The sequence below is a fragment of the Rhea americana genome, unplaced genomic scaffold (genome assembly GCF_003343005.1).
Source record: "Rhea americana isolate MKP2758 unplaced genomic scaffold, rheAme1 scaffold_174, whole genome shotgun sequence".
NCBI lineage: Eukaryota > Metazoa > Chordata > Aves > Rheiformes > Rheidae > Rhea > Rhea americana.
The window spans coordinates 1,395,299-1,416,981 of record NW_028185861.1 but is presented as its reverse complement, the minus strand read 5'-3'; the positions used below and the strand labels follow the sequence as shown (position 1 = coordinate 1,416,981).

The following is a 21,683-nucleotide window of genomic DNA, read 5'->3' as shown; positions in this document are numbered from 1 at the left end:
TGCTTTCAAGTTGCTGACACATACAGCAATACATCAYGTAGAGGTTTCCAGTGCCCAGAAATTTGATGGTGGCCAGCACAGCAAATCTGAAAATACTGACTATCATCTAAATATGACAGAGGTTTCATTTTGTGCAGGTTCCTCAAATAGGATAAAAACTCGGCGTATATCCAGACAGGTTTAAAGGTAGCAAATGCCTCTTCCAGGGCTTGCAGTCACACACTTTGCTCAGCCACCAGAGGGAACCTGAGGACAGCTCACATCAGTCATTATTTGTAGACATGCGTAAGACTTGCTGGTATTTTTATTTCTTTATAATATTGGCATCACAAGTTTTTAGTATTTTTTCAATCAACTATATAAATGCAGTAACGATACTGTTACCTAGGTTTGAGATTCAGACACAACTTCATCTCATCTCACAAGATGAGTGACTTAATCGCTACCGACCTGACCTAGGTTTGAACCAGCAATCYAGAGATGAAGGACTGGGTATCCTATTAGCACGCATCCTCTGCCATTTAAGGACATCACACACTTGGGAGCATCCAGCCTTCTGTGTGCAGACGGAAGAGGAGGAGTGCTCCTTTTTACCTCCTCAGGCTTCATACCATTCAGATTATTAGAAAAGTAAAAAAATAATACCCTGTCAGCATAGCCATTCTGGATGCCTGACATGACAATATGGCAGCATCACAGTTCATATTTTAAAAAAAGATACGCACAGCATTTTAACAGTTTCAGAAAAAAAACATGAGGATTTAACTGGCAATTCTAATTTTAAAAGCAACCATGCAAAGTTGGTACGTTTCTACTCCATACATCTCCTCCCTCTGAATCAGAATTACAAAAGCAACCAATGTGTTTTGGCAATTATCACTCTGAATACTTTAAAAAAAAAAAAAAAAAAGAGTTCAAATCTAGTACATAAGATTAGAAGGGACTTCTAAGGTCACTGACTGAAATCTCTTCATACATCAGACAACCACATAAACTAATCCCTTTTGCAGACTGTCAGACAGACCTCTTAACGATGTCAAGTTGAAAACCCTAAAAATCCTAAAACTACTCATTCTTTCAAACTTTGGCCTCTATGTGCTGACAGCTGCTAAGTTTAGCAAGAAGTTCCACCTGCATTCTATTCGCTGAATGTCTGCAAGGGCCAACATAGCCAAGAAAGCATGAGCTTAGATATAATGAATACAAACAGATAACTTCAACATTAGAAGGCAATGGAGTCCACACTAAGTGAGGTAGGGGTTCACCCCAAAGCCATTGTCATTGTTGCCTGCATGTTGTCTGCAAACCATATGTTATTTGCTGAGAGTTTCAAATTTGGATTTTAAAACTAGAGCAGAGTTTGACAGAGGAACAAGAGTAACTATGAAAAAGATGGGCAGGGGAACATTAACTTGCAAAACAAAAATGAGATTAAGAACAACTATAGCACAAGTAACACTGAACACGATGAAGCTTCACTGTGCTTCATAGATGGCTGTTTCTTGGACAAAAACGGCCTTCCAAGATGCCAAGGCACTGTGTGTAAAGGAATCGCTGGGCAATAAGGGGTTTACTTTAGTTCTAAGACCTCAGACTGCTGCAGTACAACCAATCAGTTGGCAATCTTTTTAAAGAGCTGACAGCTTGGTAGTGAATGTCCATATGATAATGTTCCCCTTCTAGGGGACTAGGAGCTCTACACTGCCAAGTCAGAGTCCCAAGTAAACGCTGTGGTCACTAAAACAAAGTGTCGTAGGTCAAACGTTGTGTTGGGAGGCCAGGACAACAGGGAAAGCAAAATAACAGAGGCATTAAAACAGAGGCTGGACTGACGTTATTTTGGGCAAGCAGTCAATAGAGTAAATTTACTCCAGTTCACAGATCACTTTAGTGACAGTAAGAAGTGCACTGCTGCTGGACTGACTGAAAACAGCAGCTGGAAGCGTAAGACAGAGTACAGCAAACCAGCCTGCTGGAGGGAAGGGAAGGCCTGGACATGCCCAGATCAGATTTAGACAAGTTACCAACTGACCGCACTAATAATATTGGCATAAGGAGATTCCAGACAGGACCTGCAAACAGGATTTCCTGTGCATATGGATATGTCTATGTCTGTGAATGGGAACACAAATGTGAAAATTGAATGAGGATGTAACAAGCCTACAACTGATTTTGAAACCCTAGAAAGTCATCTTAGGAATTTGGGCTTGACCCTGCTCTCACTGAAAGCAATGGACAAATTCGTATGACATGAAAGTGGAAGACTGGGTCTTTAGATCAAATCATTTTCTCCTGAAGCCTCTAAACCATCATGAATTCCAGCAGCACTTTGTAAACTATAAACTGTTCAGTTCAAGAAATAGAAGACAAACAATAAACACTCTTCATAGCTGTGACATTCTCAATTACAGAGAAAGGAAAAGGGTATCACTAGTAGGATCACCTGCATCATTCACTATACGTAGAATTATATTCATCTTGCTACTCTCCAAAGCATTAATATGCTGGGGGGGGTGGTCTGGAGCATCTGCCCTATGAGGAACAGCTGCAAGAGCTGGGCCTGCTTAGCCTGGAGAAGAGAAGACCGAGGTGGGGGGAATCTTATCAACGTCTAAGTATCTGAAGGGAGGGTGTCAAGGGGATGGGGACAAACTCTTTTCAGTAGTGTCCTGCAACAGGACAAGAGGCAACAGGCACAAACTGAACCACAGGAAGTTCYGCCTGAATATGGGGAGAGATTTCTTTTCTGAGAGAGTGACAGAGCACTGGACCAGGTTGCCCAGAGAGGCTGTGGAGCCTCCTTCTCTGGAGATACTCAAAACCCACCTGGATGCAACCCTGTCTAACATGCTCTAGGTGACCCTGCTTCAKCAGGGAGGTTGGACTAGATGATCTCCAGGGGTCCCTTCCAACCTTACCCATTCTGTGCTTCTGTGAGTGTGTGCAAGAGAGACTGCACACAAAGGACACTGCATGCAGCTCTAGTTACTCTGTTCAAAATACAGGTTCGCTTCTCATTTATAAAGCAAAATAATAGAAAATAAAATAAAAAAAACCCACTCTATTCCTAAAGTTTCATGTGATTTTTTGCTGCTGCTGACCACTGTGCTGGTATTTTCAGAGAACTATCCACACTAAATCTCAAGAGTACTTTTTCAAAAAAAAAAAAAAAAAAAAAAAAAAACCAAAAAAAACCCCAGCTAATTTAGACCCCATCACTGTGCACATACACAAAGCGCTTCTCTTCTTGTGTGTCACGTCTTGCGTTTTTCAACATTTACTTCATCTGTTTGTTTAGTTACTCAGTAGCACACATTAAGAAGCACTTTTAGATTTATCTCCTGGATATTTGTAAATCAATTATCAAAATCAGTCACCTCATTTTTTAATCACTTTCTGTATCATTTATAATCACATTAATTCTTCATCATTACAATACACTTCGCTACAGACTTGTCAATATTTGGGGAAAAATAAAGCTCATAGTGGGTTGACTCAACCAGCCTACGTTTCTACTGTATTTGCGGGATAGCAGCAGTGCTAGAAACCAATCAATGAGCATCCAAAAGATGTTTTCCTAATATCTAGGAGATTAAGAAGGGTGTAATATCCTTAATAGCCTTACATCAAAGAGGATTATAAGCAGCAGTGCAACAAATGCCCAAACTGGACTGACTTTGTACACAAAGCTTAATTCTCTGGGCCTTCTGGGATTTATTCAGATGGAGTCACCTAGAAGCATAGCGATCTCAGAGTTAACATTGAACATTGCCTATTCTTGTCTAATGGAGTAAACCCTACACGGCATGTATACATATATATATTTATATGTGGGCTAATGACAGCCAGCTTAGTGCAAACCTCTATCACAGGTCYCCAAGGTCACTGTGAGAAAGAGAAAGCTAGAAAATTCAGTTGAGATGAGAAGACAGACAGTTCTGAACCTGTGAGGAAACAACCCTTTAGAGATGGCCAGTGGGTTAAGAGATGAGATAACAAATTTTGCTAATCACCTCTGATGTCACTTGCAACTCAATCAACATAACTGACCACTATGTGCTTTCATTTCCTCAAATATGAGTGATCAAGAATAATTCTTTGCTCAGTTCTTTAATTATGGGGGGGGGAGGTAAATCCAAAGTACTGAATACAGAGCACTTGGATACATTGGAAATACTACCTCAAGGACCAGGGCAGAGAGTTGATATCATTTTATTTCCAGGCAGCAGGGACTGCAGAGATGACTGCAGCAGAACAGGTCTGATGCCTGGATATCTCATCTGCCTAAAGATGAGATAAATTTTCACAAATGCATCAGATGCCAGAAGTCCTGGATTAAATACTGACAGTTCAGTGGGTTAAATCCATCCCAGTGAAACTGCACTGCCTTCATAAATTAATTAGGATCAAGACAGTTGAAACTACTGCACCACCTCTACTCAGTGAGAGCAAAATTTTCATACACAAGAATGGAATTTAAGAACTCCTCCAATATGGCATATCACAGACACTTAGCTACATACAACGCAAGCTGGCATGCCACAATGAGCCTCAAAAGTATGCAGTAAATCAACAAGAATAAAAATTGATTGTGTTTTTACACTTCTTGTTTACACTCACATTGCTAACACTGTATAACCATTGCTGCATTGCAGTCAGCTTTGCTTTTAAACCAACCAGTAATTGTCCAGTGAGAAAAATTATTTTCAATATAAATTAACAGTAAATGGCATTTAGAACCTGCATCTGCCGACTCATTCCTCATTAAATGGTTTCTTCCTACAAAAGGAGTTTCATCTGTTTATGATCCATCTTACTAGGACTTCTTTTCTCCAGCTCTCTTTGCAGAACTTACTCCAGACATTAACAACAACAATTTAATCAATCACAATCTGCAAGGGCTTCTTAAAGACACATTCCACAGATCAAAGCAATTCCAATGACTGGCCATGCTATTGTTCCCCCCTAGCCATAAGAACTGGCAAATGCAATGAAAACATTTAACCTCTTCATCACCAGAAGAAAAATTCACTTATTTGCTGTTAGTACAGAAAGAATAAACAACGCAAGGCTCAGAAAACTACCAGAAGTGGTGGGATGAAGAACATAGGCATCCCAGCAATTTACCCCATATCTATGAGGCCCTTAGGTTTCCTAGATAATCTAAATCAACTAATACCAAAGAAGATCAGGCTTTGATGAAAGAGACATGTCAAGAAAACTCTACTTTCTGTAAAGCAAGGGGATAACGATGGATGTAACAGARTAGGAACTCTTGAGAGGATCATGACATACGTACTGCTGCGTTCATTACAGGAAAAAACAGAACAATCTCTTAAGAGCATTTACCTGTGTAATAACTTCATTAAAGTGAAAACAACCCTTCCTGTGAACAGCTGCTGAGTAGAACAGTGCCACTTTGGGGCCCTGTTGTATCAGGGCATTAACTACAGATAAACATTTTAACAAAAAAGTGTGATGTGAGTATTATAAACAGAGAAGGAACAGAACTAATCAAAAAGCATCTAATAAGCTTTAAACTACTTGAGAATAGTTGAGTGGCCAATTTAGCTTAAAAAAATGTTTCATTAATATGTACACATATTTCAAAATACACWTCAAAATTCCTAATATTTATTTATTGTTTGGACAAACTTTAAAAACTAGAATGAAAAAGAAAGAAAAAAAACAGAAAAAGAAAACCCACAAGGAGCCCCAAAGCCAAACACGATGGTGGACAGAACCCAAGCATGCATGCAGACATGGTCAGGAAGGGACTGTGCAAATGCAGCTGTTCACAATACCTAAAAATAGCTTAGCATTCCTCCTTTTTGGTAAAGCTCCACCAGATGCCCCTGGTACCTTCTGAAAAAGAGAGAGAGAGAGAGAGAGAGAGAGAGAGAGAGAGAGAGAGAGAGAGAGAGAGAGAGAGAGAGAGAGAATTAAATATCCATCAAGTAAAACAAAAGTGAATCAGCCACAACTTCATATCATCACCATTTCTAAGAGGCAAAACAGATCTGTTCATGATCCCTATAATAAATGACAGCCCTTATTGAGAAAAAATGCAAATTCTCTTCATTCATCTCTGACAATGAGACTTGACTCACCACTGCTTGACACCCTTAACGAGCGAGAAAGTAAGCCATCATCTGAATCCTTTTACTTTCCTTTACTAGCAATTAAGCAGAGCATGTCTACTGGTGATCATGGGTGACAGCTGTCCTGTTATCAATATGGGACATGGAGTACCACTCACACCTTCCACCACTAGATGACTACAGTATTTCGTAATGACTAAAGCTAGATTAAAAAAAAAAGGGGGGGGCATAAAAGATTCAATACTCCACAATTAATTTCTGGTATGACTTCACTCTGATCCCTTAGCTCAGATAATTTTCTTCTATGCAGAAAGAAATTCCCCATCAGTCAGAATCTAAGCCTGCTTCCATTAATATCAGCCCAAGTTATGATCACACTCTGTTAGTATTAGAGAATATGGAGGAAACCTGGCAAAACCCAAGCAACAGTTCTTTTTTTAAAAAAAAAAAAAAAAAAAACAGCTAAACTACACAGCAAGAGATGATAACTTCTCATGCATTCCACTGACACTCAGTTTCAAGCATCACTTTCTCAGTTCCAAGTATCTCAAACTACTAGGCAAAATGCAAGTAGCTGAGCAGACATGTAAGTCATTGCACTCACTATTACATGCTGTCTTTTTAAGCCGCTCATTAACATGCGTCATTAAATCAAATTACTAAATAAGCCTCTGTAGCTATAACATTAACATAATTTATTACATATTGTATAATGTTAGTGTAAGTGGTTAGGTTGTTAGGTGACTTTTCTTTCTTCTTCTTTTTTTTTTTTTTTTTNTAAATAATATTGGGATACAACAGGTGGAGAGAAACCAGCCAAGAACCTGTCAGCCTAGGGAAAGTTCATGTGTGCCTCTGCTCCTCGGTAGATGAAAGGGTCAGATATTTTGGGTGGTTCCCTTCACCACGTAAATAAAGCTTTGGCCAAAGCAAATTGCTTGAATCATCAGTAAGGTCTTGTAGACCATAGGAAATTTTTCCATTCTTAGAAAGAGCAGATGCCAATTAACAGTCCTTGGCTGCACTTAAGAACAAAAACTATTATCCATTCAGATGAACCCTACAGAAAGGGAGTCAGGGACGCAATGCCAGCATTACAAAGATACATCATTTTCCTCAAAGTGAAAATAACAAACAAAACATTTTTAAAAAAAATTACACTGGAATTTAATAAGTGGAAAGAGATCAGTCAAGCATCTTTTCTTATTCTAAAGCAGTAGCATCAAGATACAGTATAAATTGAATATAAATACAAATATAATATACACAACCCCAGGATCAAAGCTTCGTAACTAAAAAATATTGTTTTCAATTCCGAAAAGCTCCATTTGAATTCTGATGACTCTAGGAAAGTCACTGAGAACAGAAGTCTCAAAGAAGAAACATTCACATGGAGTGTTCCTGTAACTGACAGTCTAACATTAAATGTGTCAGCTTGACTTTCCAAATTGTTGAGTATTTCTAAACTAGAATGATATTCCTGAAAAAATCAGGACCTGACAGTTTTAGCCTCAGTTTCTCCACCTGTTAGACAACACACTGAACATATTCCTCATTCACTAAAGGAGGAACTCTAACCAACCAAYGAAACACATGCAGGAAATGGGAGTCTGCAAAATACATCAGCTTTGGTATTAGATTCTGTTTGCGATGTTTCTCATACAAGGTGTCAGTTGTCCTGTTTTACATTTCCATAAACTGCATTGTCTGCAATATTTTTATAACACAGTTACCATTGTATAATATCTGGGAACCCACCACTGCAGTAAATTCCATGCTGCTCTGTCCAGTGTTTTCAACAGGGCCTGAGGTATCACTACAGCACCAAGCTAAACCAACAGTCATATACTATAAGAGAGCAGTGGATTTCAAAATTCAGAAAAGTGAAATGCTAAAATAATAATAATAATAATAATAAATTACCAGAGGGGGCTCCATAACTTGCTCTAGCAGACATTTCTGATGACTGAGCATATATCTCTGGTGCTGATCTGCTGCTGGCAGACACTGTAGCTCTACTTAAGCCAAAGGATTGAAGATCTGACCCTTGTTTTCTAACTAAATTGTGACAGGATACATAACTGACATTTATTCCAAACAGCTTTGGAAGCAAACAAGGATTTCTGCAGCAATGCATTGCGTCCTGCAAGCGCAACGCCAAGGGAACCACAAGTTAGATTAGCAGCCCAGCCAAAAGAATCCCAAGACAGTACACCCAATGCCTTTGGCTTTACTGTATCATACACCATCAAAAGCTTGGCTTAAAAAGAAGTACGATTATCATGTGCCAGGCCCTTCAAAAGACTGCTTCAGCGAAGGCCTGATGATTCACATTGCCCAGAAGAAAAGTGGATAGCGAGAAAGAGGCAAACAGTCATAGTAACCAATATCCACAGCTACCATATGAGGAATCCTATCTATGGCCCATATTAGATGACAAAATCCTCACCTGTAGTGTGTAGTCAGAGCCTTTTTCACACCATGTGATCTAGTGCATCAGTATATCAACCCCCCAACACACACATACACATCATGCCTCTCTGCTACATCACAATTCACAAGAAAAATAGGGTCCACTGAACTAGTGCCAACTGAAGCTGTACTTGAACACTGAACAACAATCAGTGTATTTGTTTCTCCCTTTTGGAGTTCTTCGGTCCAATCCTTACCCAGAAAAGGGTTTTCAAGGCCTCATTTTAGTCCTAGTTTACTTCCCAGGTCAATTTGAATGACCAATACCGGAAGAAATTCGTATACAACGAATCCTGACAGAATTTCTGCCCACCTGTCTCTAATCAGAGATATCATCCTTCAAGACTGCTAAATTCATTCAGAATTCTTGTTAAAACTAGACAGGGTTGTACAAGAACTTAGGAGTTAACAATGTGAAGGAAATGTAGTTATCACTCTTACAAGGAGAGACAATTTAAAATATAACAAACACCACCAACAATTCCAACTAGGGGGACATGTAATCTGCCTAACCATAATTCATCAGATAAAATATGAATAGTCATCTACTAGAAATAAAGTAAGTCATCAGGGCACCAGGGCCTTCACTACCCAAGGGAATCATCACGGTATAATGTAAATAGTCTGTCCCAATCCGAGCAGCTATTTTAGGGCTTCTAACTGGCCAAAAGACACAGAGCTCACAGGGGAATGAACCAGAAGCAAACCCAGTGCCTTTCATATAGCTCAGATCAGAAATCTGTAAGAGCTTAAAGACACCAGACAAATCACAGAGAAGCATGTTAAGAAACGCTAGTTAAAAATTATTCTTAATATGCAATAATACTATAGAAGAACAGTGAACATGAAGTTTGTACGTATATATCCACGTGTGGGAATGTAACACTGTCTGAAGGCAATGTCTGGACCTAGAATCCAGTATCAAATTAAGCCATTTTAGATCACAGGCCAGGTTGGGACTAAGGCTTGTGATTTAAATCTTAACATGAAAAGAAATCCCATCACCCTGAGCTGAAACCTCACATAAAAAAAAGCCTCAGAAGCTTCCAGCCAAATCTGAACCAAAACCAATAAATCTACACTTCAAAGGCAGGTTGCTAAAGTACTTAGCTACATACAATGTATATAACATTTGGAAGCATGTAGTAAAGAATCAGTAGAAGCGGGCCAACTACCTGCATCTTTGGGCAACAAGGCTGCCTTTAAGAACTGGTCCTTTAAAGCTTGTGATTCAGCTCAGAAGTAAAACTGTATAATAGGATGGGATCCAAGAATCTGAATTGGATAGGCAACCCCAAGTACAAATATGTTCAATTCTGTCATTCAAAATTTGTTCTATGTCCAAAATATGTCATCTAAACAAGCAAAAGAGACCCAAGAACTGCCTGAGGTAGTTAGTTGGGAAAACACAAATCTCACCTCTATCACGTGTCGTTTCAGATGCATATATACACACTGTCCTGTTTTCTGGTAATGCCTTTCAACATGTTCCCTTCCAAATCCCAGAAATGTATTCATGCACACATAGAGGCCTCCTTCAGAATCCTAAAAGGAATGACACAAACAGTTACAGCAGAAAAGGAAATGAACATGATAGGAAGAGGTCAGCAAGCAGGAGAAAAAAAATGAAGAATTGCATACGCTGCCTGTTATCAACCAAGAACTTAAAACACAACTTTCATAGAACAGAACAGAATATCCCATGTTCAATTCACCAAGAACAACATGAGCTGAACTCATCTACAGGCACCTTAGGGAAGGTGTTTCATAGAACAGCCCTCTAAAAACCTTCCACATCGTATCATAGCACATAGCAACTCATTGAAATTGGTTATTTTAAAACTATAGGTAAATGAGTGTCTGAATTGGAGGYTTAAACTTGGTCTTGAAAAATTCCACTTGAGTGCTCAATCCATGAGGGAATTGTAGGCACAGAAAATTGTAAGGCATAGAAACAATGAAACATAAACATTTTTTCGAAATGGTAAAACTTTTGGGGCTACTTGATTGCAAGAGTAACAGTCCAAATTGGAAGCAGTGCAGAACTGGTGGTCTGGGGATTCAGACACAGCTTCTGCTGTAGATCACAATCTTATCTGCAAAAATTATTTGCAAAAATCTCAGGAGTGACCTCACAGCTCTTAAAACTGGGTAACAAGGAAACTAAGTATTTTGCAAACATTTTACAGTATCTATCAGAGATTCGCTCTACCCATGCAATCAGAGGGCTTGGAGGCAAGTGCCCTACAAAGGAAATATAAAGATACATATTCCTGGTATTCGTTACAAAGGCTGACATTTTGGTAACATAACCTGGCAGGAATCCCATTACTTTTTGCTCTCCCAAAAGCTGGGTGTTGATGCTGGCTGTTATCAGATAGTTGCTCTTTTAATCACTGCCAGATCTCTCCTACATCATTCAGACTGCCAGCAGGACATTAAGTCACAGGGTCCATAGGTGTTGGATCAATTTTTCAAGCCCTCTTTAGTGCACATTGTTTTGAAGAGATGGTGCATAACAAAGAATGAGCTTTTCAGAAGCACTGTGACCTTCCCTCTATTGTGAATTTGTTTGTGGACAGTACAGAATATCCCATGTTCAATTCACCAAGAACAACATGAGCTGAACTCATCTACAGGCACCTTAGGGAAAAAAATAATAATAAAATAATAAAAAAATCAGGATCTCCATTACAAATCACCAATAGTTTCTAAAAGACATTTGTTCGGAATATATATGCAATTATGTATTGACTGAAAATTGTTACAGCAACAATGGCATATAGAGCAAGATTYTATATACCAACAAACAGCAATCAAAACCATAAGTAGGAAATATAAACACCAAATTACTTTAGAAACCATCTGACTAACTAAATGTCACTCAAAGGCTCACAGAATAGTGCAAGTCACCAGATGTGTGCAAAACCAACAACTTTGACAGGGTACTATCCCATACTGTGATACATAAAAGATACTTAAAAGCCACCTTRAAAGTATCTTTCTCCAAAATTTTGGAAGGCAGCAACTTCTATTCTTTTTCTGACCCCAGCCAGTCCTCTCTCTCAGGGTGAGCACAGAGCTGCCCATCTCGCCACAGCAGACATCACATGAATTAGGCTCTCTCCAAACCTGGACTGGAACAAACAGCAGACGACAGGCAGCTCTCCACCACCTTCCTAACCAGCACCTTATTCACAGGTCCCTTCTTTTCCAGCGGGGGAGGCTGAAGGGCTGATTGTTAAGTAGTTCTTGCTCATTTAAGAGCAGACACAAACCAGCTGAGGCCTGAGAAGTCTGTTGTCTCCCAATACTGACCCCAAAAAATCAGGCTTGAATTGCCATACTAAACCTAGTTAGTTCTCCCCAACTCTTTTTAAAGACTGTACTGAGTTTATTTACTGATCGTAAAACTTGAAGGAATCTAAACTTCCAGCTGACCTGCCACCTTCATCCATACATGAGTGCTATTTATTAAGACATGCTCATTTGTATCAATACGGCTAAAGCCAGGACTGAAGAATTGGCTCTTAAACACCAGTAAATAATGGTACTTCTGCAGTGGCAAGCAGAACCCATGGAACTGGGGAACAGAACAAGAACCAGCAGAGGTGGGAGAGGATAGGAAAAAAAGGAGAGATCAGACAATGACATTTGATTGCAGGACTAGAAAGTATCCCTGTCACTTCTGTTTTTCTCAATGTGAGCCAAAACAGATGAGCTTTGGCTTTTTAGATTTAGCTGAATGACAAACATGTAATGAACCATGCAAACCTTGTTTAACCTACCTCAAAAGGACAAAAAGTTGAACTGAGCATTCCAGGATTCAAATCTGTGAACTGAAGCAAGGGTTTAGAGTATATGTCATTCAGAGCTAACATATACCGTGAAGTCATTCAATCAGCATCTAGATACCACAGTGATGGTCTCTCTAGAGTGAATAATAAACTATCTAGTCATCTCATTTCTGATCTACACAACACCCAAGATTCTATTTAAAAAACAGCTCCTTTAAACTGGAAATTCTCTAAGCCTTCAGAACAAAGTCAATATCTACAATTGTGCTCAAAAGTAATAAAGTACTTAAAAAAAATCTGGTATTTAAAATGTATACAATATACAATAATGTTTAAAATACAGTATATATATATTTTAAAGTCCACACACACTTAGACATATTTATCTGGTTTAAGACCAGTAACACCCTGCCTCTCTGCTTTTACATCCTGTATTCCAATCTATCATGTATTACCTCCTTCTCTGAAAAAGTCAAGGATGTTTCCTCTACAAGAGAACCCTGTAGATATCCAGCTTATAATAAAAAATAAAAATAATAAAAAAAAAACCTACACACTGTATTGTCAGACCAGGTGTCTCGGGAACTTTGTTTACAATTTTGTTTTCTTAGAGACCATTCTCTTTCTTTGGAAGGAACCCAGGACAGCACAAAACTTTTTTCTGATAAGCAGCCTCTGACAACAATCTGACACTTTCAGTATACAAGCTAAATGTAGAATCTGAGTAAGTTGGTTGTGGTTACTAACAAAACAGTTATTTCTCCTGGAGAGAGCAAGCAGGCTCTGCTTTCAGCCAACCTGCAAAGAAGTGGACACAATGTTCAAAAGCCTAAAAGGTCACAGCAAAACAAGGGCAAAGGCTCTCCACCATTTAAAAAAGCCACCCTCGCACAAGGCTGCAGAAAGGACTACACGCACGTTTGGTGTTCTAAGTACACTTGACTGTGATCTAAGACAGGCTTTGTGCTGGTGAATTTAACCCAATTGAAAATACAACCAGGTCTAGAAGGAACAGTATTTCTACATAGCTATAGCATGTAAATCTGTGCAATTGATGTTCATTTTAAAAATGTGCAAATGTTCATGGTGGAGAAAGCCAACTTATCTAAAGTACCAAGGACCCTATTTTATGCCAGAAAACATATCTTCATGTCCTGAGACACAGAAGTAGGCATTTTAGCATTCTTTTCTCTCTCACCTCAGCATGTAGTGGGCTTAATATGAGGCTCAGGATAGAGCAATGTATAGACATTGTTTTCTCTTACAACTCCAGTCCCAAGACATTATTAAGGCACTAGCTTGTACTTACTGCTCTGTTTACAGGGCATAATCTCTACACAGAAATCCCATCCAACTCACAAGTAGACTAGTCTTCTTACCCTCCAAGCAGAAGGAAATGTGATCACTGCATTTCTTCTCATTTTTTGCTACTTGAATAGTCCCAGCCACAGTATACCAAGCACTTTCTTAATAGATAGGGAGACATACTGTTCACACCAGAGAGGAAATTAAAGGAAAAAAAAGGCTCTTTTTACTTATTTTGATAATATGTTATGCTTTGCAAAGCTAAGAGGAGGAAGCAAATGGAAAAGGAATCCACAGAATGCTAGAATATGACAGTCACTTCCTMTCAGGCCTTGAAGGGAAAAATAGAGCAAAGAAGCTGGTGAATGAGAGGTCTGGCAAACACAAACACCAGCTCACAATGAAACTGAGTGAGATCAACATCTCACTTCACACACGTTCATGGAACCACACACTAACAGCTTTCAAACACAACTAACTTGATCTAGATTTGAACTTATAACCAGTATCCCATTACCAGTCCCCAAGTAATTTAGTTCCCTCAGGGAAATGTAGGGTTTAGCATTTTCAGTTCCTGATGTGCTCAGACAATAATGATTTTATAAAAGACCTACTGCAGCGATGTATCTACTAACAGGGCAATCAGTTACAGATTTGGGTATAGCACAGCCATTTCCTTTAGATCCACCAGAGCGATAGTAAAATTTACTAATAAAGGTATCAGTGAAGGGAGTAAAATAGTAACTCTAGTCTTCATGAGTCTTTATACTCCAAATATAAAGAATTATCAGTTTGTTCATCCCATCACAGATAATATCTAATTATGACAAAGGGTCGGTCCCTGGAACCTCTGCATTCTGCAATATGTTTTCATAGAAATGTGTCCTGACAAAAAACAGTGGTCCTGCAGAGCTACTCTAAGCTCTATTCAGAGTACTGTTCATCAGTAATCAATATTATTAATATAGTGGTGGCCATAAGACTCCTGTTGTATAACTACAATCCAATCTTTAATGTATTTGAAAAGTTACAGGAACATTCCTAAAATACACATATTGCTTTGAAACCTGCAATAGCATGATTAAGTTATAGGCCTTTTATTTCAGGACACTTCAAAAAGCTAAAAAAAAGATAGTAAGTTTCAGCTATGAATATTTGTCTGAACAAGACATAATTTACCATGTAGAATAAAAAGAAAGCCTGTATCTCTCATGCACCAATACTACCTACAGTGAAACGAGAAAAAAAAAAAAAAAAAACAACTGACTGAATGCAAGAACACAAAGAGGTTGCCTTGGCACAAGAGATAGTCCACCTCCAAGCTTCCACCACAACAAATACAAATACAGTAATGCTTCCTTCGGGGGCGGGGGAAGAATCAGCCTGCAGAGTGGCTGCTGAAGGCCAAGAATCTATCTAGTCACACTCAAAAGGACTATGGAGTTTGAATGCGGGCATAAGTTTGCCTTTTAGGCAACTGTACCTGTTCACCCAGAAGTGGCAAGAAAGCAATAGTGGAAAAAAAAGGAAAAGGAGAAAATGAATAGTAAGAAGAGGGTAAAACTGGGCACCTGGCAAAGAAGAAGAGAAGAGAGAAACAACAAAATTAGGAAAAAAAGACAGACAGACATACACAGGTATTGGCATTAAAAAATATGTAAATAGTGAAAAGGAGTCATGAATTATTGGAACTGGTGAAGGAGAAGACACAGGAAAAGAAGAGCTGGGTCAGGCAGAAAAAGAAAGCACAAATGATTTTGCAGGAGGGAAAAAAAGAACAGGGCTTCCAGTAACTAGACTTCTAGCTGCAAGTTTTTTTTAAAAAAATAAAAATAAATAAATAAATAGAGTCCCAGCCCCCTTCTCCCCTCACCCTTAAAAAGGGGGAAAACAAATATCGAAGTTAGTATTTTGTCACATTGTTGTGATAGCAGTTTGCAAAATACTGAACAGCTTGAAGAAAGTCCTGATCTGTTTTTGATTTCAGTGATGTTTTCTACAGGGTTCAGATGTTATGAGGAAAACCAGATAAAGTTATAACAAATATATTGGAGTTTTGCTAAGTTTAAAACCTTCAAAGTCTTGGGTTAAATGCTACTTACTAGGCATTATGCAGGATATTTCCCTAAGAGAATATTATTTCATGATTGCTTAACAAAGGCATCTGTTCTTTCCCTTGTAGCTTCTGACACTGGACACTCTTATGGGCACACGGACACAAGTCCAATCCAGTGCAGCATTTACAATATTTCATTTGCAGAAAAAAGCCACAGGGGTGAGCCAGACAGTAAAATGAAACCAAACCACCATCCTAAGACATGGCTCTAGATGTCATTTACGTACACAAGCCATACAGGACTCCAGTCCAAGACACACATCATTCTGAAGCAGTGCCATGTACAAGTCACATTCACAGCAGCAGCAACAAGGCTTCAAGGTAAGCGTGCGGATGTGACGATAAAGCTAACATGAGGTCATGGGTACTTGTGACCTACACCAAGGAATAAAGAACTTACACCCAGCAATTAGCTCAAGCTTAATACTGCAACTCAAGTAGTGCCACCCGTACTGCTTCCGTGGCACCTTAGGGATAGTTTGATGATTTTTTGCATTATGCAGAGCCCTAGTTCTACAGTTCTGTTGATCACAAAGCCAACACTGTGTTTCCAGAACAGAAGGGGTCACAAGAAACATAAGGGTGCTCCACAGAGACTCAGCAGAGTTCCAGATGGGTTATCCGCTCATCTGCATCTCTGAATCTACTCTCCAGTACTACAGGTATCTTACTATCAAAGCGTCACCACTACCCAAAAAAATCCAGCCCATCATTACTCTGGTAACAGCAAGTTAGCTAAAGTTCAGCCAGTCATGAAAATGGAGAGAAAGGCCAAATAGATCCAGATTTAGATCAAACCCATGGAAGTGTACTATGCAAACACATCCTGGTTGTTTTTCAAAGCTGCATGATATTTTCTTCTTTGTGAACAACTGTAAGTACAACCGTTACCAATTTAATGATTCTCTAGCTTTCAAAGACCGGAAACAGCAGTAACAATTAAGTTAACCTTAGTGTCCTAGTGCAGTCTCAGCCTGCAACGAACCCACCCATCAGACTTCACCAAAAAGAAATTCACTGTATAAATAATTTGGAGGTTATTTTGCAACTAGGACAAAATGATTTGCCCGGAATACTCAATTTGCCTGAGTGTATTCAATCCTCTTTCTTTTTTTTCTCCTCACTGCTCCTCCTATCCCATCAATATAAACAAGATCCCTGCCTATCCTTCCCAAACAGAGGCCCAGCGACTTTCTAATTTTCTTCAAGAAATATTGGCCAAAGGAATAGCCAGAGAGGATGTATTTACTGCCAGAAAATTACATACAGCATGGTCACTGATGTCCATTACACACTACAAACTCTCAAGGATTTAAGTTTCAACTGATAAACAGCAGAGCATTAGCACAGTTTAGCCTTTGGGAATTGTCCTAGCATAACCACTACAAATTTCGTAAGCCACAAAAATGAAGTTAGCAAGATCCACACAGGAAGCTTTTCTAAGCAGCAAGATTTTCCAGCAGCATTAGGCCAAGTTTTAAGCTGCTCGAACAAACACAATCCTGTAATCTACAGAAACTAGACTGCTTGATCTTATAGCTGTGTTGGACTCACAACCTGTGCTGCAGTTGTAACATCCAGTGCCCTTCTTGGGGAGTGTTTCAGAGCACATCYACACGCATAGTCTGCACATAAGCTGTTTTTATACTCTAATTCATACCCCCTTTTCTGCAATCATCTCTCCCTCTGATATGTCTGGTCTTAAATGATCRGAGGTTTTAGGGAAAGGGATCCCATTTAAAGGTGGAATTTCCCACTGAATCTGTACTTCTGTATAGATAACAAGCTCCGCAGTGGACAAAAGATTATGTAAATACAATCTTTCTGCTTCCCATGTTCTACTGAACAATACAAAGTCAAGTTCAGCTGCCAACAAAGGAAGAGAGGTCATAGCTGACAAAATAACAGAGAGAAGAAACCTGTATCAGAGCAGCACAGATTCAGGTAAAAAAAAAAAAAATCGTCACCAGAAGGGACAGTACATCAGCTCTCAAGAATGAGAAGTACAGGATTTCATCCATCGTTCAGTTTGTCAGAAAGCGGTAGGTTATTACAGCTTCTGGGGCCAGTCACTAGAGGGAGCAATACTCACACCAGGCCTTGCTTGTGTTTGTAGGCTACCTTCCTTCCCTTCTGAATTGCAGTATAAAGAATCAAAGGTTAATTGGAGTAGAAGCCCTCATCAGGAAAACAGTTTTTCTAGAAGCCACTAAAAAAAGAGAGTAATTGAAAAAATAAGTCGTATGAAGGCACATTTTCTAATTTTCTAAGACTAGCAAACTAAAAACCATCGATAGGGCTCTCAAATGCACAAAAACTCTCCTCCTGTTCCTTCCGACTTTCCTGGAAACGCACCCTAGTATATTTTGATGGAAATAGACCAAATCTAAGAACATTAATTTCAGATTTCAGAAAAGCATTCAGTTGACTTTCTCATTTATCTACTGGCCCTTTTAACAATACTACTTTTCCAAGAAGATCATTATGCTAGTGTTAATCCACGTGGAAAAAAAATATACTGAATATCCACTTATACCTCTCCTATGCTCGCACTTCTGAAATCTCAAAACCAGTGACACTCTTTGTAGCACAGTTCAAAGTCTCCATCATTCTCAGATCTTTGTTCAGGGAAGWAAGATTTAAAACTTACTGAAAGAAAACGGTGAGTCAATGGATGTTGAGAAGRAAGAGTGAAACTGCCTCTATCTGCTAGAACGTAGATCTTCAGTGACACTATACTAGTTAAATCTGAACAAGAAGAAACACCGACAGACTAACAAAAAACTCTGCAAAAGCAACATACTGCAGCACATTTAAATTCATGCAACAAGAACTAAAAGATCAAGCCACTCACACACAGTACCTCATTTTCTTTGGCACCCCTTRACCAAATAACTCCGGTTTTGACTATCCCACTCCTCCTGGTGTTTTTCAAAATTGTTGAGGAATAATTCTCTATAATAATAGCACTTTCTACCCTAATACACTGAATGCTGTCAGATCTATGGGTATTTTAAAGATCGCAATACTCTCTTGCGAGGAATGGTAATAATAYACGAATTTTACAGACAGAGAGACTCCAGCCTAGAGATGCTGGGTACGTTACTTAAGAAAAGTATATATAAAAATTAATTGACAAAAGTATTAGATGCCAGAATACTCAGGAAAAGAATCTGGAGAAAAAGAATCAAGGGTAAAACTTGAGAGACAATTTTATGGCATTAATGAAACAGACTACTGAAATAAATCTGGTATTGAAGAGAAGTGACAAACAAAACACATTGCACTGAGCTGATTCTGAACAGAGCAGCGCTGAAGTTACAAATGTAACAAAGAACATATTTGAAACAGCAAAAYGAAAAGATGTGAGGAAATACTGAGAAATAAGCTGGCAACAAAAAACACCTCCTCAGTTTACAAAGTTGTCTAGAGTTTTACTATTGACAATAAATCCCAGAGGATGTGTTTTTAACATTGATCATTTGCTTTAACGTTATATGGGAGAAAAAAAAATGCATGTCTTTCAAAACGAGGCAGACATTTAGATAGGAAGTTGCTGTCTAGGTTATACATAGTTGACCTAGGAAAATAAGTCACTAAGCCAATCTAATACAAAGCATACTGAGATAAACACCTTCTTTTAGCCAGGGGAACAATCTGTCTGTATCCTTCTTTCACCTTCACTCTGGATAGACAACTGTAAGATAAAGTTTTGCTCTTTTCAAATTTTTAACTKATTATGTTTTACCCCCAAAAGCACACATTTGTCCTTCAGAATCAGCTATGCTAGAAGCATTACCCAAATGTCTGTTACACAGGAATAATAAATAAATTATCTGAGACAAGTTTTTTACCCAACTAAGACCAGTACAGCTGAAAAGCTGCAGAAAACTAGATAATAGAAACTGAGCCTAATGTAATTCTTACTGATACTGCATGGATTCAGTCAGAGCCTTTGACACCTAATGAATACCTGTAAGCAAAAAATCTCTAATGGCTGAAGGTAACACTTTCAAAAACCCAAATCTCTTCCCAGTAAAGTGAATGGGATGAAACAGGTTTTTTTTTAAATCATACCTGATGATTCCAGCTCCTTTTGCTTTGTTCATACATAATTGTTGTTATGTTTATTTGAACTTCACYCAAATGCTTTTATGTTTTGCTCAAATATATTGTTTTGCTGAAAACAAAAGTTTTTCCTGTTTTTATTTGATGTTTGTTGGGGGGTGAGGTGTTAATTAATGCTTTTTAATTTGTAGTAGAATTTATATTCCTTTCTACTGGTTAAAAGAAACTTTTCATAAAYCATAAGGTCCAAGAAGCCAAGAAGAAACTATTATTTCTAGTGTCTTTCCAAGCAGAAATTTGAAGAAAAGATTGTAGTATATCGATTTCTACCACAGCCCCCAAACCTTATTTAGTATATAATGCAATTARGGCCCCTGCAGTAGAGTCCGATTTGGCAGTTTTAATCAGATCGCCTCGTAGTACAGTCAGGGCTGCTAGGTGACACTTGAGATCTGAAGAGCGCGGGTAAAAATAACCTCTGTTCAACAAGACATGATGAGCACCAGACAGCTGAGTCACCTTTGAAACTGATTTTGATTTTTTGCGTTTGAGGGAAATATTAGAGAGAGAGAGAGAAAGTACTCAAAAAAACATCTCAAACATATCTTTCTCTGACTATCCTGTCACGTAAATGCTGGGCTTCCTTTAGATTGCTGTCACTGACTTTAACTTCACATCAATGCGGAGCGCTCAACCACTGCTGAGAAACCTCAGCTTAATGTAGAGAAGCAACTTCAAAAAAAATCCCAACTCCCTTTAAAAAGCRTAATTTCTAAACAAGTATTTCTTGCACAGTATCCTCTCTTCTCGCGTATTAAGGTTTCCAGTGTTTTCAGCAAAGTCGAAAATGAGCAAGGCCCCACAGCTGCAACAGGCAGCTGCAGTGCTGGTGGATGCTTTGCAAGACWAGTATAGCATGATACAAAGTTACTGTGTATCAGAAGTAAATAAGCTACAAACAAACTAAATAAGGTAGTGGGAAAACACAACTTCTTTGAAGTCCAGTGGTGTAACTGAAAGCCTGTGAGGGAAAGTATTTCAGGGAGACTTTCACACTGATTTTCAGGTTGAACCTTTTCTTTGAAGACTTCCTTAAAAAGATCTTAAGCAGGAGAATAAGCAGTGATGCGGTTGGCAAGCAAAGAAACCACCGGCTTTTTTTTTTTTTTTTTTTTTCCCTAGCCAAAAATACGCGACTGAGAACGAGAAAAGCTTCTGCTTTTTACTGCCCCGGGGCAAACCTAAAAAACGCGGGTGACACCCGGCAGAGCGCGCACACCCTCGACAAGGAGAAACTATTTCCCGGGCGGTAGGAAAGTTTCCTGGAGAACGCCGCATTTCCGCCTCTGCTGGAGCATCTCCAGCGCCCCGAGGAGGAAGAGCAGAAGCCAAGCAAACCGAGGAGCGGGCGAGCGCCGCCAGGAGCCGCCGCCACGCCCGGCCGCGGGGCCCCTCGGCGCGGGGGGCGCGGGCGAGGGCGGCCGAGGCGGGGGCGAGGGCAGGGGAGGCTGAGGAAAGGGGCAAGGAGGGCTTAGGGCGCCGGCCGCGCTGCACTCACGGGCGAGTCGTAGGAGAAGGCGCACTCCGTCTTGTAGACGCGGTCGCCGGACTTGGGCACGCGGATCGTGGGCATGTAGGGGACGAGCAGCTCGCCCACGTCCCCCGCGGCCATCTGCGCATCGCCGCCGCCGCCGAAGAGCGCGGCCCGCTGCATGCTCACTCGCTCGCTCCCTCCGGCCGGCCGACGGCGAGCGGCGGCGGAGGGCAGCGGGGCCCGGGGCAGGGAGCCGGGGGGAGGGAAGCGCAGACGCTATTTTTACTCCA

The 21,683-nt window shown here is 39.6% G+C and overlaps 1 protein-coding gene across 2 annotated transcripts in view; it reads right to left on the bottom strand.

Moving 5' to 3' along the window:
* Positions 1–21,622, bottom strand: part of USP13 (ubiquitin specific peptidase 13) — a 52,233-nt gene extending 30,611 nt beyond the window's left edge. Inside the window, exons 1-3 of one of the 2 annotated variants that reach the window (XM_085301220.1) lie at positions 21,418–21,622; positions 9,993–10,118; positions 5,805–5,865 (exon numbers count right to left, since the gene is read on the bottom strand). In XM_085301220.1, coding sequence (XP_085157346.1) covers positions 5,805–5,865; positions 9,993–10,118; positions 21,418–21,573 — 343 coding nt within the window. In that variant the 5' untranslated portion in view covers positions 21,574–21,622. The remainder of the gene's footprint in view (positions 1–5,804; positions 5,866–9,992; positions 10,119–21,417) is intronic. The other variant, XM_085301221.1, reaches the window with a different exon arrangement.
* Positions 21,623–21,683: the final 61 nt, after the last annotated feature.